This window comes from Quercus robur, chromosome 4 (genome assembly GCF_932294415.1).
Source record: "Quercus robur chromosome 4, dhQueRobu3.1, whole genome shotgun sequence".
Taxonomy (NCBI): domain Eukaryota; kingdom Viridiplantae; phylum Streptophyta; class Magnoliopsida; order Fagales; family Fagaceae; genus Quercus; species Quercus robur.
In genome coordinates, this window is record NC_065537.1 from 19070600 (window position 1) to 19085536 (window position 14937).

General features: G+C 32.5%; 2 protein-coding genes and 3 non-coding genes across 33 annotated transcripts in view; 4 read left to right on the forward strand and 1 right to left on the reverse strand.

The window, feature by feature from the left end:
* LOC126720768 (receptor-like protein 33) overlaps positions 1 to 14937 on the reverse strand; it is a 322024-nt gene that overhangs the window by 262992 nt on the left and 44095 nt on the right. The gene's annotated exons all lie outside the window — the stretch shown is intronic.
* LOC126720773 (serine/arginine-rich splicing factor SR45-like) overlaps positions 1 to 14937 on the forward strand; it is a 185922-nt gene that overhangs the window by 58841 nt on the left and 112144 nt on the right. For 7 of the 17 annotated variants that reach the window (XR_007653659.1, XR_007653660.1, XR_007653666.1 and 4 more), the window contains exons 1-2: positions 12543 to 12840; positions 12993 to 13064. The exons of 2 other annotated variants lie outside the window; for them this stretch is intronic. Coding sequence is in view for 3 of the 15 variants with exons in the window: in XM_050423585.1 (XP_050279542.1) it covers positions 12831 to 12840; positions 12993 to 13064 (82 nt within the window). In the remaining 12 variants the exon portion in view is untranslated. Of the gene's footprint in view, positions 1 to 12542; positions 12841 to 12955; positions 13065 to 14937 lie in introns of those variants that run through there. 8 more of the 17 variants (XR_007653656.1, XR_007653673.1, XR_007653661.1 and 5 more) reach the window with 2 other exon arrangements.
* On the forward strand, positions 4341 to 4434 carry LOC126724646 (small nucleolar RNA Z223). Its single transcript, XR_007655083.1, has one exon. It is a non-coding gene; the product is annotated as a small nucleolar RNA Z223 (small nucleolar RNA).
* On the forward strand, positions 4758 to 4879 carry LOC126724652 (small nucleolar RNA Z278). The gene has a single exon (XR_007655088.1). It is a non-coding gene; the product is annotated as a small nucleolar RNA Z278 (small nucleolar RNA).
* On the forward strand, positions 5025 to 5127 carry LOC126724603 (small nucleolar RNA snoR97). Its single transcript, XR_007655046.1, has one exon. It is a non-coding gene; the product is annotated as a small nucleolar RNA snoR97 (small nucleolar RNA).

Below are 14937 nucleotides of genomic sequence, written 5' to 3' on the forward strand. Positions count from 1 at the left end.
TAAAGGCACCCTCATAGACCCTTGTTCGACAGAAGCTCAACTTCACCACCGCTCGAGCTAACGCGCAAGCCTTCCCCACAGACGGCGCCAATTGTAGGGTCATGTTCCGCGACGAACTGCAGTAGAGTTGGGTTCGCACGTGAATGGGCCCAAACAATATCATTTGTAGAGAGTGGATTCGAAAGGCTAGGCCTTAGTTACCCAGTGGTGGTTCTGGTGGTGTTCATAGGTGATTTAAGCGTTTTCACCCTTGGGGCCTTTCTTCTGGAGGTAGACTGGGAGCCTTTTTTCTTTGGGCAGTCGTCCCAGCCCCCCCTCTATATTACTTATTTTTTCTTTTATACTAGTCTGCACTCATTTTCCTTCGTCCACGTGTAGGGTCGACATTTTCAAGACTGATACTTGTCTTGTCAATCCCAACCCAAAGTTGTTGGGAGTAGTTAATAAAGTTAATGGATAAGGCTCTGTTAGGCGCAGAGATATGTATGGGGAAGATGGTAAAGGCAGCCTTTCCTAGATATTTTAGATTTCCCTTCAAGCATGTCCCTTTACCGTTTTGCCCCTGTTCTTGGTGGATCTTTGGGTCAGCCGAGGACTGCACTGTCCTCGGCTGCTTCTCCGGGCCAATTGGGCCTTACTATTCTTGAGCTCGGGCCATGACCTTTTTCGGCTTAGGCCTTTGAGCTCTCCATCAGCAAGTGGGCCTGGCCCATCAATTATTGGACCCCACAAACACCTATTAACTTCATAAATATTCATTGTTCGAATCATCTAGCTGTCATAAACTACAAATATATTCACCTACTGTGTTAGAGGGACCATACTAGTTTTAATCATAAAGGGTTATATTTTGGAACATCTTCTTTTCAATCTAGACTGAGTTACTGCAATTTAAAGATTGTGCTATATTGAGTTATGTGTTTGGAATTTAGATGCCTTTAGGGAATTACCAAGTTTAAAGGTGAAAAAGTTTTTTATTTTATTTTATTTTTTTAAGTTTAGGGACCAAAAAAAAAACTTTTGGTAAAGTTTAGAGACTAAAATAATATTTTATCCCTTTATTTGCTAATTCAAGTTGATTTCCACCATGTTTCTCCAAAATAATAATGATAATAATATTGATTTCCAGCCCCACACAAATTAAGGATAAACATTATTTTGGCAAATGGTAAAAAACAATAAGGAATAAAATAAGAAAGGATGAAATAGTGAAATTAAAAACAAATCTTAAATATTTCAAATTGTATGCCCCACATTTTACTCAGCTATACATACTAAATTTACAAACTCTTTTCATTCACACAATTATTTATTTTGATTAAAAAAAAAAAGAATGATAAGTTTTTACTCATGGGTAAAGGAGAAATGTCAATGGTTGAACCATATTAGAACCAATAACAACTTACTAATTAAAATTTGTTATAAATTGTTGTAAAAATATTATAGACATAACAATTTTCTTAAAAAACTATTACACAATGGAATAAAAAAATAAAAAATAAAAAGAGTTAAGTGCAAGCATGAGACTAGTTTATTAGCAATAATATAATATCATGAATATAAAATTTTCACAAACTTTTCACAATGATTATAATTTCGTTTTAGAGGAAATTTGTCATTTAACACCATTTTAAGAATAATTTCGTTAGTTAGCAGGTTTTCAAAATATATTAGTAAACTAGCATCTCGAGTCTTTTAGACTCGAGTTCATTGTAGCAATTTGAGCCTAAGAGACTAGAGTTACTTTCTTGTTCTTTGGCTGAAGCTGCTCTTCACTCTCATACCCATGTTCTTCCTTCTCTTCCTTATTTCTCTATACCCAAATCAACTTCCTTCTCATCCTTCTTTCTTATACCTAAAATCCCATTTCTTAAACACCTACACCCAAACCAAAAAATCAGAAAATACCACACAAAAACAAATACCCGATTGGATCTTCTCCTCTAGTGTCTTCTTCTTCTCCAGATCTTCAATACTCCTACTCAAATCGAATTCAGAGAACTCCCAATGTCTTCTTCTTTCTCCAGCATTGTCTTCTTCTTCTTCTCCAGTACAAAGGTCCATCGTCTTTTTTCTTCAGAATTGAGATTCTGTTTTGCTCTCTTGGTTTTGCTTTATGGAACTCGAGTCTCTAAGACTTGAATTCTACCACTAAACTCGAGCCTCTAAGGCTTGAAATGCTAGTTTGCTAATAAGTTTTGAAAACTTGTTTACTTACAAATATGTTTCAAGAATTAGGTTATATGACAATTTCCTCATAATTAAAGTAAATATCAACTTACGATGAAATCCAAATCTCTTATTTTAATACAAGAGACATTATAATTAATTTTTTTAATTCAATATACGATAAAGGGGAGATTAAAAATCATTCGCTTAAAAAGATTAAGTGTGCGTTTGGGTGTGAATGAAAAATTAAAATTATTTCACCATTTAGCTTATTTTTGCTACTATTCATGGGCTCCATCGCACTTTTTGGCACTATTTATGGCTCCAATGTACCATTTCAACTAACTTTTACCATTATCTACAGTACTTTCATCCATAATTTTTCAGTTTCAGTAAAATAAGCAGTATTCAAATACACTCTAAGAAGTAGCAACCAATTGAGAATTTGTAATTGGAACCGTTTATTAGTGCTTTTCGCAACGTTGGTTATTTTTGCCAAACAAGGTTCAAGTTGTGCGTTTTAGATAGTTCTACTGTCAAAATTTTTTATTGTTGAATAAGAAATCCTAAAGTTTAATTTTTGCCTACACCAAAAAAAACCAATTGAAGTCCTCGTCTAATAATAAAAACCATCAGTTGAAAGTTGAATTGTCTAAAAAAAATAAAAAATAAACCTATTAAACCTTACTTTATTTATTTATTTTGGTTTTATCCTTTTCTGTTGGCAACTAACTAGGCATCATTTTTAGGAATTAAGGATGCATATAGCTGGTACAAAGGGTGCACCTAAAAATTCAAAAGAATTAAAATATGATACAATCTCATCACATGAAGAAAAAGCGGAAATCTAACATCGTATTGGCATGTCCCTCCATTGTTTTTGGGTTATAAATATAAAATCTAAAAAAAAAAAAAAAAACCAAAAAACCAAAACAATAAAATGATATATTTGTAGAAATAGAAATTTGGAGGAAAAAAAAACTTTTAAAAATAGTTCAATTTTTTAGAGAACAAATTATTTTCAATAAATTTTAGAGAAAATAAATTATGGATTATATCATATTAAAAATAATTATATATTCTCACGTATTACGTGTGGACCCATAGCGAGGTAAATCGCTTGCTCAAGGAATTTTTTCAAAATGCTAGTGCCTGAACTTAAAATAGAGAGCTCCTAATCGAACCCAAAATAGTAACTTTGAAACCAAGTGTCCAACCACTTGGTCAACCCCATTGAATTTCTTATAAAACTTTAAACCTTAACGCCACATGTCCATCAATTCCCCTTTCCCTCAATTTTTTTTTTTTTTTCACTTTTCCCTCTAACACTCCTTACTCCCAACACCCTCGGAACAAAATTCCCCTTTCCCTCTAAATTTTGTTCACTTTATCCTCTAACACTCCCAACTCACGCCAACTGACAACACGCAACTGCGCGGCAAGACACCCAAAAAAAACAAAAGAGAAAAGCGACTAAAGATCAAGACAATTGAAAAAAAGAATACCTAATTTTCTAAGTGAGACTTGGGAGAGTGAGAGGCTGGGCAGCGGCAGCAGAGCAATAGCAGAAGAAGGAATTCGAACCCCACAGGTCGGTTAACGTGTGAGCAATTCAATTGCATATATACAAATTTGGGCTTTGTTTCTTCTTTTCTTTAATGCCAATACCTGTTGTAATTGGCGTCTTGGTGGGGGTAATTATGTACTTTTTCCTTTTTAGTTAAGATGTTATAATGATAGATAAGGCTATTGGTTTTGAGATCAAATCTCTATCTCTCTCTCTCTTCTTAGTTATTTGTTTTCTGGTTTATTTTTGTTCTCTAGACTTATTGGTTTTCAACTGGAATTGGTATTTTCTTAAAGCATCAATTGTAAATTTTTATTGTTAGTTAAGAGTAAAGCTGGTTTTTTTTTTTTTTTTTTTTTACTAACGAAAGTTGGTAGCATCTGGTCCTTTGTCTATGCACTGGTTCTTTTATTGTTTGAATGTAGTAGTCAATACATTCTTTTTCTTTTTAGTACCATCTATAACTCAGTTTATTTTTTCCTTTATCTCCTACCTAAATAATTTGAAAGAATGATTATAAAAGAAATCTTTTGGTTGCTGCCGTATTGGTGGTGATTTTCTCAATTACATTTTTCAATTTAGCAAAATGTGAGGTTTGTTGATAAATTGGCAGTGATGATGAAAATTTCAGCTTTAAATGCCAGTTCTGCTTCAGAAAATTCTTGATTGATAGAGCTGTTTTATGATCTGAGCCATTAAATACATAATACACCTTTAAAATATCTTGTTTGAAAACTGTTTCTCAAATTTGTATAACTTCTTGTTTTTTAAATCTATTAACTGAGGCTGTAATTATATGCGAAATTAGTTTTCATTTTATGTCCCTTGTCTTAGTGTTTGTGATAGATGTGTTTAGTGTAATATATTGTGATTCCTTTCTTGACCTATGTAACCTTTTTGATATTGATGTTCAATTCTCCATTGTTATTGTGTTTTGGAATTGTGTTTGTTATTTGGGTTATTACTTCATGTTACAACGTTTAGGCAGCCTTCTAGTTTTGTGTTTCATAAAATATAATCAGCCTATGATGTTTTTCAATCCAACTTGTTTGAGGGGAGTTAGATCCCAAGACCCTGTTTTACAGGGAGAACCTACTTGGTGTATCTGCGTTTTCCTTTGACTGAAACAATGTAAACTGAGGCGCTTGTTGAATTACTGTCTCCTTGTTTTCTTATTCAGCATTGTCTCTGAATGTCTAATTTATTGCTTAGAGTTTATGAAATCTACTTCATGGAAACATAGCATTGTCGTTCTGTTTGTTATATATTGAGTTTTAACTATACTCATACCCTGTTGTGGGTATAGAGTCTGAAAAACTCAGACGTTGTGTGTTATCATCAGCTTCTTCTCCCCATTTACAAGATTGGAGTTAAATAATAGCACTACGTTCCAATTCTCTATTGAACCTAACTGTTATTTACATTAATGCAAAATTTTGGTAAATTAATTTTCCTAGATGGTTTTCTTCAATCATAAAACTGGTGAATGGACTGTTCAATTATTATAGGAGGAATCGGTTCTGGCCAATTATTCAGTTGTTACTTTTTGATTATTAATACTTTGTGATTCACACTTGTACTTTTTTTTAAAAAAAATGTAAAAGGTTTGGTGTTGCTTCTTACATAAGAACATCCTTACAAATGCAGGTATTCTCGACATTGACTGGGTGCATAGACAAGAATTTATTGCGTGGTTTGAAAAAAGAGTAAGATAGTAATTTATTTTGAAAATGTATGTTTGTTTATATTTTAACTACTACAACTTGAGTTTAACCTTATTTAGGTTTTATTATAGATCACCAACTTATATAATACAAGGCAAGTTGATGGGCATATGCTTTCATTAGCTCGGAGCCCTGAGAAAAGGGCTATTTTTTTATCGAGGTTACAATGTTAATGGGTTCAGATTTCATACAAATCAATGTGATGAAAGTAAAATAACACAAAATAATGGAGTTATGGTGAGAGGGGTGGATCAAATTTGCAATGTGCCTTATTATGGACAACTAACAAACATTTTTGAACTTCAATATACTGAAGGGAACAAAGTTGTGTTGTTTAAATGTGATTTGTATGATGTATCTCGTGAAGGAATTGGTTATAAGAGAGATCGGCACGGAACCACTATTGTTAATACATCACGAAAGTTGAAAACCGTAGAGCCATTTGTATTAGCATGTCAAGCAACTCAAGTTTACTATGTTAATGGAATAAAAGATCCCACATGGAATGTTGTGATTGAAACGAAGCCACGAAACTTTTATGAAATGCCATCAGATGAAGAAGAGCCATACCAAGAAGAAGAAAATTTACACTGTAATGCAAATGTGCTGCAAGAAGAAAATGAGGATGATGATATAGATTGGAGGAGTGGTGTTGAGAATATGATAATCGAGTGACTGTTAGGGGTGAGAAGGCAATGCAGCTTTTGGAGAGCGGTTTGAAGGTGAAGGAATATGAGTTGCTGCGAAGGAACTTTAGTGATATTGGATGTTTTGGGTTTGGTATTCAGGAGCACATTGATTTGGGAATCAAGTAAGCTAATATGTCCCTGAAACTTCATTTATGCCTTTTTATTAAGAAATTTGGCTTCCATACGTTTATTGCTGTGTCAACTTGGTGCAAATCCGTTTGATTTTGAAATAGCCTAATGTAAACCTTGATTAATAGTAAATGATCTCTCTCTCTCTCTCTCTCTAGTATCATTATTTTGCTCTTGCTAAAAACTTGGGGGAAAAAGCATAAAAACATTTTCTTATATTATTGTTTTTGTGGTAACTTTCATGTTAAAAAAAAAATTGTTCATTAGAAAAGTAGTGATTCCTTGTATTGTTTTTTGATGCATCATTTTGCTCCAGTTTTAATAATTATTTTCATTTGTTGGTCATCTTATGAGTCTCTAGCCCAACCTAAGATGCATGTTTACTGTTTTTAAAGAGTCCTTGCCTGCCTAGGTGCCAACATTCTGCTTCCAAGGCCATGCTTCCCATCCTATGGTGCTCATGCCTCATCTAACAATCTTGAAGTCCATTATTTTGATCTGATTCCAGAAAAGGGTTGGGAGGTTGACATTGAAAGCATAGAAGCTCTTGCTGATGAGAATACTGTTGCGATGGTTATCACAAACCCTGGCAATCCTTGTTGAAGTGTCTATACACACCAACATTTAAAGAAGGTAGGTTAAACCATTAATGTACTTAACTAGGCAACATTATGTCTTAACTTCAACTCCAATCCTAATCCACAACTTTACCCCCTTAGCCAAGGTGTTCTCAGGGGACGAGTAAAATCTTGACCTTTAATATATCAACTACAATCGACTCAAAAAATAGCATTCAAAATTTACCTCCTTACCTGATTTCTTTATCATTTGAGCCAATGTCTATTTGGAAGTAGAGTCAAATTTGTTTTGAGAATATCAAAATGTCTATAAGTTCATAATAAGAATGACTTAAAGCTTTTAGTGGCGAAACAACGATTAAATTTTAGTTTATTTTGCTAGACTCTCATATGATCTTGTTACTTACATGTAACACAATGGTGGATTTAATGGTTTAGAAACATTTCTGCAATAAGCGTGAGTTTTCATAAGTAAAACCTTTTTTTTTTTTTTGGGTAATTAGGGTGTTAATGTTAGTGGTGGTTGATTTTCTGAATTTTAGATTGCAGGGACAGCAAGAAAGCTGGGCATTCTAGTGGTTGCGGATGAAGTTTATCACCATCTCACTTTTGGAACTAATCCATTTGTGCCAATGGGAGTATTTGGATCACTAGTGCCTGTTTTACACTAGGGTCCATATCAAAGAGATGGTTTGTACCAGGTTGGCGACTAGGATGGCTTGTGACTAGCGATCCTAATGGCATCCTTCGAAAAACCAAAGTCATCTCCCTCTTGTGTGTGTGTGTGTGTGCGCATGCGCACATTCATGTGTGTATTCTGAATTAAGCTTCCACATCCGTAGACTCAATAGAATTATAATAATGGTTCTGAATTATATTACATTTTGAATGAATAATAACATGAAGTGTAATAGTCTCAAATCCTTTTCCTTTCCTCTTAGGTTGTAGATTGCATTATCAGTCTTCTCAATCTGATATCTCATCCACCAACGTTCATTCAGGTTTGTAAAATAGCTTCTTTTTTTTCTTTCTGTATTTGTTTTTTTTTTTTTCTTTAAAAAAAAAAAAAAATCAAAGTGAAAAAATGTTATAGTTTTTCCTCTTTCAAGCAATTTCAGAAGTTAATGTGTATTTTTATCCTGAAATCTTGCTGGAGCAAATTCACTTGAAAGACAATAGAAGAGTTGCCTGATTCCTGTAATGGAAGACTAGAGAAATAACAAGAAAAGGCAACATATAAATGTCAACTGAAAAAGAGAGTGAGAGGGCATCCCAAAACCATATAAATTTCAACTGAAAACTTTATCAAGACATCCACATACTGACTGTACATAATAAATTGGAATTTGTTCTTATGAAAATTGATCGTGCTTCTGTTTTGTGTGAGCTCATGCAGTTTTTTAAGGCATTTAGTTGATTAAATATGAGTATATGACAGACAATAACTAAGATTGGACGATGACTGCATTTTGCAGTTGACGATGAATACATTATCATTGGATCTGCCAACATCAATCAGAGGTCAATGGATGGTGCCCAGGATACAGAGATTGCCATGGGAGCCTATCAACCACTCCACCTATCCACAAGGCAGCCAGCCAGGGGACAAATCCACGGCTTCCGGATGGCATTGTAGTACGAGCACTTAGGCATGCTAGATAACTCCTTTCTCCATCCAGAAAGTGTGGAGTGTGTCCAAAGAGTGAACCAAATTGCCAGAAAGTATTGGGACCTTTACTCTAGTGAGACACTGGACCATGACTTGCCAGGCCATTTGCTCAGTTATCCCATTCATATCACTAAAAAAGGAGAGGTCAAAGAGCTACCTGGGATAGAATTCTTCCCAGACACAAAGGCTAAAGTTCTTGGATCCTAGTCTCAATTACTACCTCCAATTCTCACCACTTAATTGCCTTGCACTGATTTTAAAACTAATCTTTTTGTTTTTTGTTCATCTTATTTCCCAGTACTATGAGTGATTGGCAATCATTGATTGCTGTATGTGTTGTGGATATGTAAATAACATTTTTACTATAGTCTAGTTTTTCCAAAGAAGTGATCATGTAGTTCTTGTAGTGGTTAATTACACAAATAGAAAATGATGGATAAATTAGAATTATGAAGTTCAAAGTCAAGCTGAGTCCGAAGGTTTCAAAGAATTTGAGCGAACCATCTATAAGTTGGTGGCCTAATTGAAAACCAGAGATGAAAAACAAGATATTATGAATTTTAATAGGCATAATTTTGAAAACAAATTTCCTATCACTTTATGTTTCACCAATCATTATATTTTTTGAATTTTAGAATAACTTTTATTTCCAAAGAAAATTATTATTTGCGAAGGCTAATTGTGGCCCTTGCAAATAATTTAGTATTAGTGAGGTTATATTTTTAACTCACACAAAAAATAAACTTTTTGCAAGGGAATTTTATTTTCCCTCGGAAATAATTTGGTGGGAACATTTCCCTCCAAAAATTTTGACATTTTAATGATTATTTGTGAAAGTCAATCTTGGCCCTCATAAATAATTAAGTATTAGTGACAGCATTTCTTTAACCATCACAAATAATACACTTTTTGCGAGAGATTTTTAATTGTCCCTCGTAAATAATATAGAGGGAAAATTTCTCTCCAAATTATTAGCATTTGTGATGGTTACAACACATAATTGCGACAACTTTTCTTGTTGGTCACAAATGTTTCACATTTTACCAAGTATTTGTGAGGGCATTATTTTGCCATCAGAAATAGGATTTTTTGAGAGGGCTTTTTGGGTCCATCAAAAATTCTTCATCGCTAAAAGGCATTTTTCTTTTAGTGCATGTAGCGGCATATAGTACAAAGTTTGATTCCACTGCTTGTTGGACAGAAAAGTTTTGTACGTATTCAACATAATTTTAACTCACTAACTTGAGCTTTGAATATTAAGAGATGATATCCTAAGTGGCCACTGTCCACTAAATCATAGGCCAAACAATTTGTGCTAACAGAGTAATCGACAATAGGTAAAGAGATGAACACTTTTTTCGTTGGTAGGATATTCCAAGCTATCTCTAGATAAAACCCTTAAGCCACATATAAATAAACTATCGATTATTTAAATGTGAGAATAGCACTTTTTAATTTAAGCATAAGTGGTTTTCAAGAACTTTTGCTTGAAAAAAAATATAGAGACTTTGAAGTAAATAATAATAATGGTAAATCATATTTTGGCTCTTTTAGTTTTGGGGTTATTACCTATCTGGTCATTAATTAAAGTTTTATTTTCTAATACTTTAGAACTTGAAGTTGTCTTTATTATTAATGTAGACCTTCCAAATAAGTCTAACTACGATCCCTTAAATATTACATGCAAGCTTAAAAACAACATTAAGTTCCTAAAAACTTCAATATCAAAAAAAAAAAAAAAAAGTTCCTTTAAACTTCATTCATATTAGCAAGATAGCAACTTTGAAAAATGTTTAATTTTTTTTTTTTTTTTTTTGCTTTTATTAAAAACACATTTAGTCCAAGGGGTTAAAATGAACCCCCTAAGTTGGTAATATATATATATATATATATATAATATGAGGTACAAAACATATTTTTCGCTCTTTGCTTTGCGCATGCTAGTTTGAAATACACTTCTTTCATTGTCTTCTTTGGAATCTTTCTCTTGGTATGAGCTAGGTTTGAAATCCTGCTTTTTGGTCTACCTCCTCGCCAAACCTTTTTCCCAATCGGTCATTCGTTACACTCTCATTTCCTAACTTTGACCCCAGTGTTTGGTTAAATCACCTCACTTGGAAAGACAATCTAGCCATATTGAGAGAACTAGAAGCTCTTGATTAAACAAACTAAGGGAGGTCCTTTCTTGGCCTAGGTGTGAAGATACTTGTGACATTGGTAGAGTGGGTCTCTTGAGAAGAAGAGACATTGGATCTTGATCTTTAGCTAATATTTGATTTTGATTTTTTTTTTTTTTTTTACTTTTTACTTTTTACTTTTTACTTTTTACTTTTTACTCACTACAATAGAAATTTGAACACCTTGACCCTATTTATTTATTTATTTTTAAACTTAGCTAAAATAAGTTTGAATATGATCCTTTTAATAACATCTTGACCTTTTTAAACACGCACATACAAAAAAGTCCTACAACAATTTGATCTAAAGTCTGTAAAATAAAAAATAAAAATTTTTAGTAAGCCTAACAACAAAAGTAGAAATTTGTTGATCTTAAACCTCAAAAAAAAAAAAACCCCATTTAGATCTCACCAAATTTAAAAGAACGTAGCTCATAGGATTTGCTAATAAATTTATCATGCAATGATTTTAAAATATAAGACCTCACAAAAGGTAATTGTAAAACTTCATTTATTTGCTTTTCTTTTTTGTAACGTCGATATATTCAAGTTTTCTTTTACTTTAACTTTTGTATAATTTATGTTTCTTATTGGACCTACTAAAAAAATGGACAAAATTTAACTACAAAATTGGTTGTAGCCTAAAGCTACAACCTTACTCAACAAAAAACACTACTACATATTTTAAAAATCTAACTATTGAATTGCGTGTTTTTTACGCTCTTAATACAAATGTCAAATTTTGTGTTAATTAGATATTATTCACTATATGATCTATAAGCTTATGTTTTATGCGTAATTTTAAACTATAAAAACCTGTAATTAAAACAATTTATTGATAACATAACTATTGATCTTAATTTTCTAGAAATTTTGCAAGTATAGAGGATATAGAAAGAAGATGTAATTCAGTAGTGGATTTGTCAAAATTCACCTCCAATAAAAAGTATTAAGTAATGTTGTAACTTTAAGTTACAACTAATTTTGTAGTTAAGTTTTGTCCAAAAAAAAAAAAATCCTAGAATACTGCCACCATTGTTGCTTGTACGAAATCTTTGCCTCTATGCCAACATCCAAACCACAAAATTACCACAATAAGTTCCCCTTAAAACTCCTATTAACTTCATAAATATTCGCTGTTCAAACCATCTAGCTATCATAAACTACAAATATATTCACCTGCTGTGTTAGAGGGACCATACTGGTTTTAATCATAAAGGATTATATTTTGGAACATCTTCTTTTCAATCTAGAGTGAGTTACTGCAATTCAAAGATTGTGCTATATTGAGTTATGTGTTTGGAATTTAGATGCCTTTAGGGAATTACCAAGTTTAAAGGTGAAAAAGGTTTTTACTTTATTTTATTTTTTTAAGTTTAAGGATGAAAAATAAAAACATCTTTTGGTGAAGTTTAAAGACTAAAATAATATTTTATCCCTTTATTTGTTAGTTCAAGTTGATTTCCACAATGTTTCTCCAAAATAATAATGATAATAATATTGATTTCCACCCCCATACAAATTATTTTGGCAAATGGTAAAAGACAATATGTAACTAAGAACTGAGTCCAAACATTTGTTTTGCAATTTTTGAGTGAAAGTGAGATTTGAGTACTGAGTTATGAGTTTTGGGCTTAGGTTATAGGTTTTGAAAACTGAGTTATAAAAATTGAGTTATTACTAAACCAAACAGGCTCTCAGTCATCTCAATAACAAAGAATAGAATACAAACACCAATCCAACACCTAACAGCTAATCAATCATCAATCAATATATATTAATCGATATCAATATATATATATATATATATATATATAAAAGCAAGAACCAGAGTCCAACATTTATGAGTTCTTTGCAGCATTTATGTCCAGAACTTAATTCCTTTCGGCAAAAAACAGTTCACTTATTTCTCTCTCTCAACTATTCAGTTCTTCCGGCAAAAATTTAACTCTTTCAGCTTCCCTTTTCATCAATATATAAATTTCTCTTCCCTTCTTTTGCATTTACTCATTTCTTTTCCTTTCTCTTCCCTCAATTACAGCCAAAAAAAGCGTTAAAGATTGATTGGTTTATATATTGATGGATCGACTCTTCCTCTACAAGCTCATGGACAAAAACTCCTTCATCAATGTCTGCATGTAAATAAATATTGCTGACTCTCTCTCTCTCCCTCTCTATTTCTATCTTTCATTTTTATCTTTTATTTTACTTGGGGTGCTAAGTTTGTGGTTTACAATGTTTGAGGGAACTCAGACTCAGGGATTTGAAACTTCAACTTTACCTGTTGCAGTCGGCAGGACTAAACCCAAGGAGGAAAACCACTGGCCCCTAATTTATCAAACCCTTCTTCTGTATCAAAGAGGTACAAAATACTATTACTTTTTTTGTTCATTCTTTGATGTTGTTTGGTAATGGGTTTTTGATAATCAGACTAGATGAAGGTTTTTTTTTTTTTTTTTGAATTGTTTGCTAGTTGAGAATTTTACTGACCCACACCATTTCTATAATTTATGACTTGGTCTTTGGGTAAGTGATATAAATATGTTACATGGGGATGTGATTAAGAAAATTTGTTAAATTTCGTACTATAGACCTTAAGGAAAAGAGAAGTTGATAAGTAATCTGGTTTTGTTTAGAATGATCAATGAGGAAGAAGCTTAATAATAATAAAAAAGCTCCTCCACACATGTGCAATTGAAGCACAGACCCATGTATCTGTATGAATTGGCTGACATTCAAAACGTCAATTAAGGCCAAACTTTTGTAGGATTCACATTGCAAAGATCCCACGAGTGATTATATATTTTATTTTGAATCCATAGTGTTTGATAAAATGCTTGAAAGAAAATTTATAAATTTTATTTCTGACTTAACAATACTATTAATCATATTTGTTTGTTTTGTATTTTGTTGGGGATTAGAAACAGTTAAATTGGGAAAAGTTTATTAAAGCACTTGCATATACTTAGCTTGCGTTCATTTTTTCCCCATGTTATATGCTAAGTAATTAGTGTTGTTTGGTTCTCAAGGATTGGTTGGTCTCATTGTGTTTTCTTTATTGTTGCTCATGCCAATCTTGGTTCTATGTGTATCAACCTCTAACTAACATGAGTGAAAAAAATTAACATAGTTACGGGTAAGAAGGTTTTTATTATTTTTAAGTGAATAATTTGACAGCAAATTTTGGATTAAGGATTATTTGACAATAAAATTTTAAAATAATCACCACAATCTACCCATATTCTCTATGTCCTACTTAATGATAAAAACTCAGTTGCCAAAAATTAAAAAATAACAAAGAAATAAACAAAGAGAACCACAAAGGTACAAATTAAGAACTAAGTGGGCAGAAAAAATGATGTGGTGTCTTCATTATTTGAAGGTTAGCTTAGAATCTATATAAACTTAGAATCTCTTTGTATGAAAACCTGTCTGCTTCTTGGTATTAAAAAAAATTGTTAAATATGTTTTACAGGTACACCTTTATAAAATATGTTGAACCATGTCTAGCACAGCCATCATTGAAACTACTTACTTTTTTTATTTCATTGTACCATTGCTTGGGTATCATGGCCCGAGAGAGCCTTGACAAAATCAAATTGTGTTTTTTGCTTTGTCTAGACATGAATCACTAAGCGACCTTGACACTGCTATAGTTAAACTACTATTGAAGATGCTTGATAAGATCAATGCCTTGGTTAGACATTTCAAATGACAAGGGATAGGTTCAAGGAGTCTGATATGCACAACGGTTGCAGTTAATTGGTTCACGATCAATCAATAATAGGGAACAAAATATGGCATGGCTATTTGCTTAGAGGTTTTTGCTATAATTGTAGGTGATTTTAGCAATGAAAATATCCACCATTTATGTTATAATATATGTACAAAAATTTCTAGAACCACCTTACATAAAAGCTTTTAGCATTACCCGCGCATTGCACAGGCAACTTGCTAGTTGCACCAAACCAAGTACAGCACCTGCAAAAATGTAAAGCTGTAGTACAGCAAAGTCAAAAACACCAAATGTAGCTAAACAAAACCCATACTTAAATGCCAAGTCAGACTATCCATCTAATTTACAAAACACAACTCTCAATCCCCACCTTGCAACACACTGATCAAACACCCTTACAAACTAGTGAAACATTCATCCTCCATTTACAGAACAGCAAACGATTAAAAATTGAACTCTTGAACATCCCTAACATCTTTCATTAATTATGACTCTAATA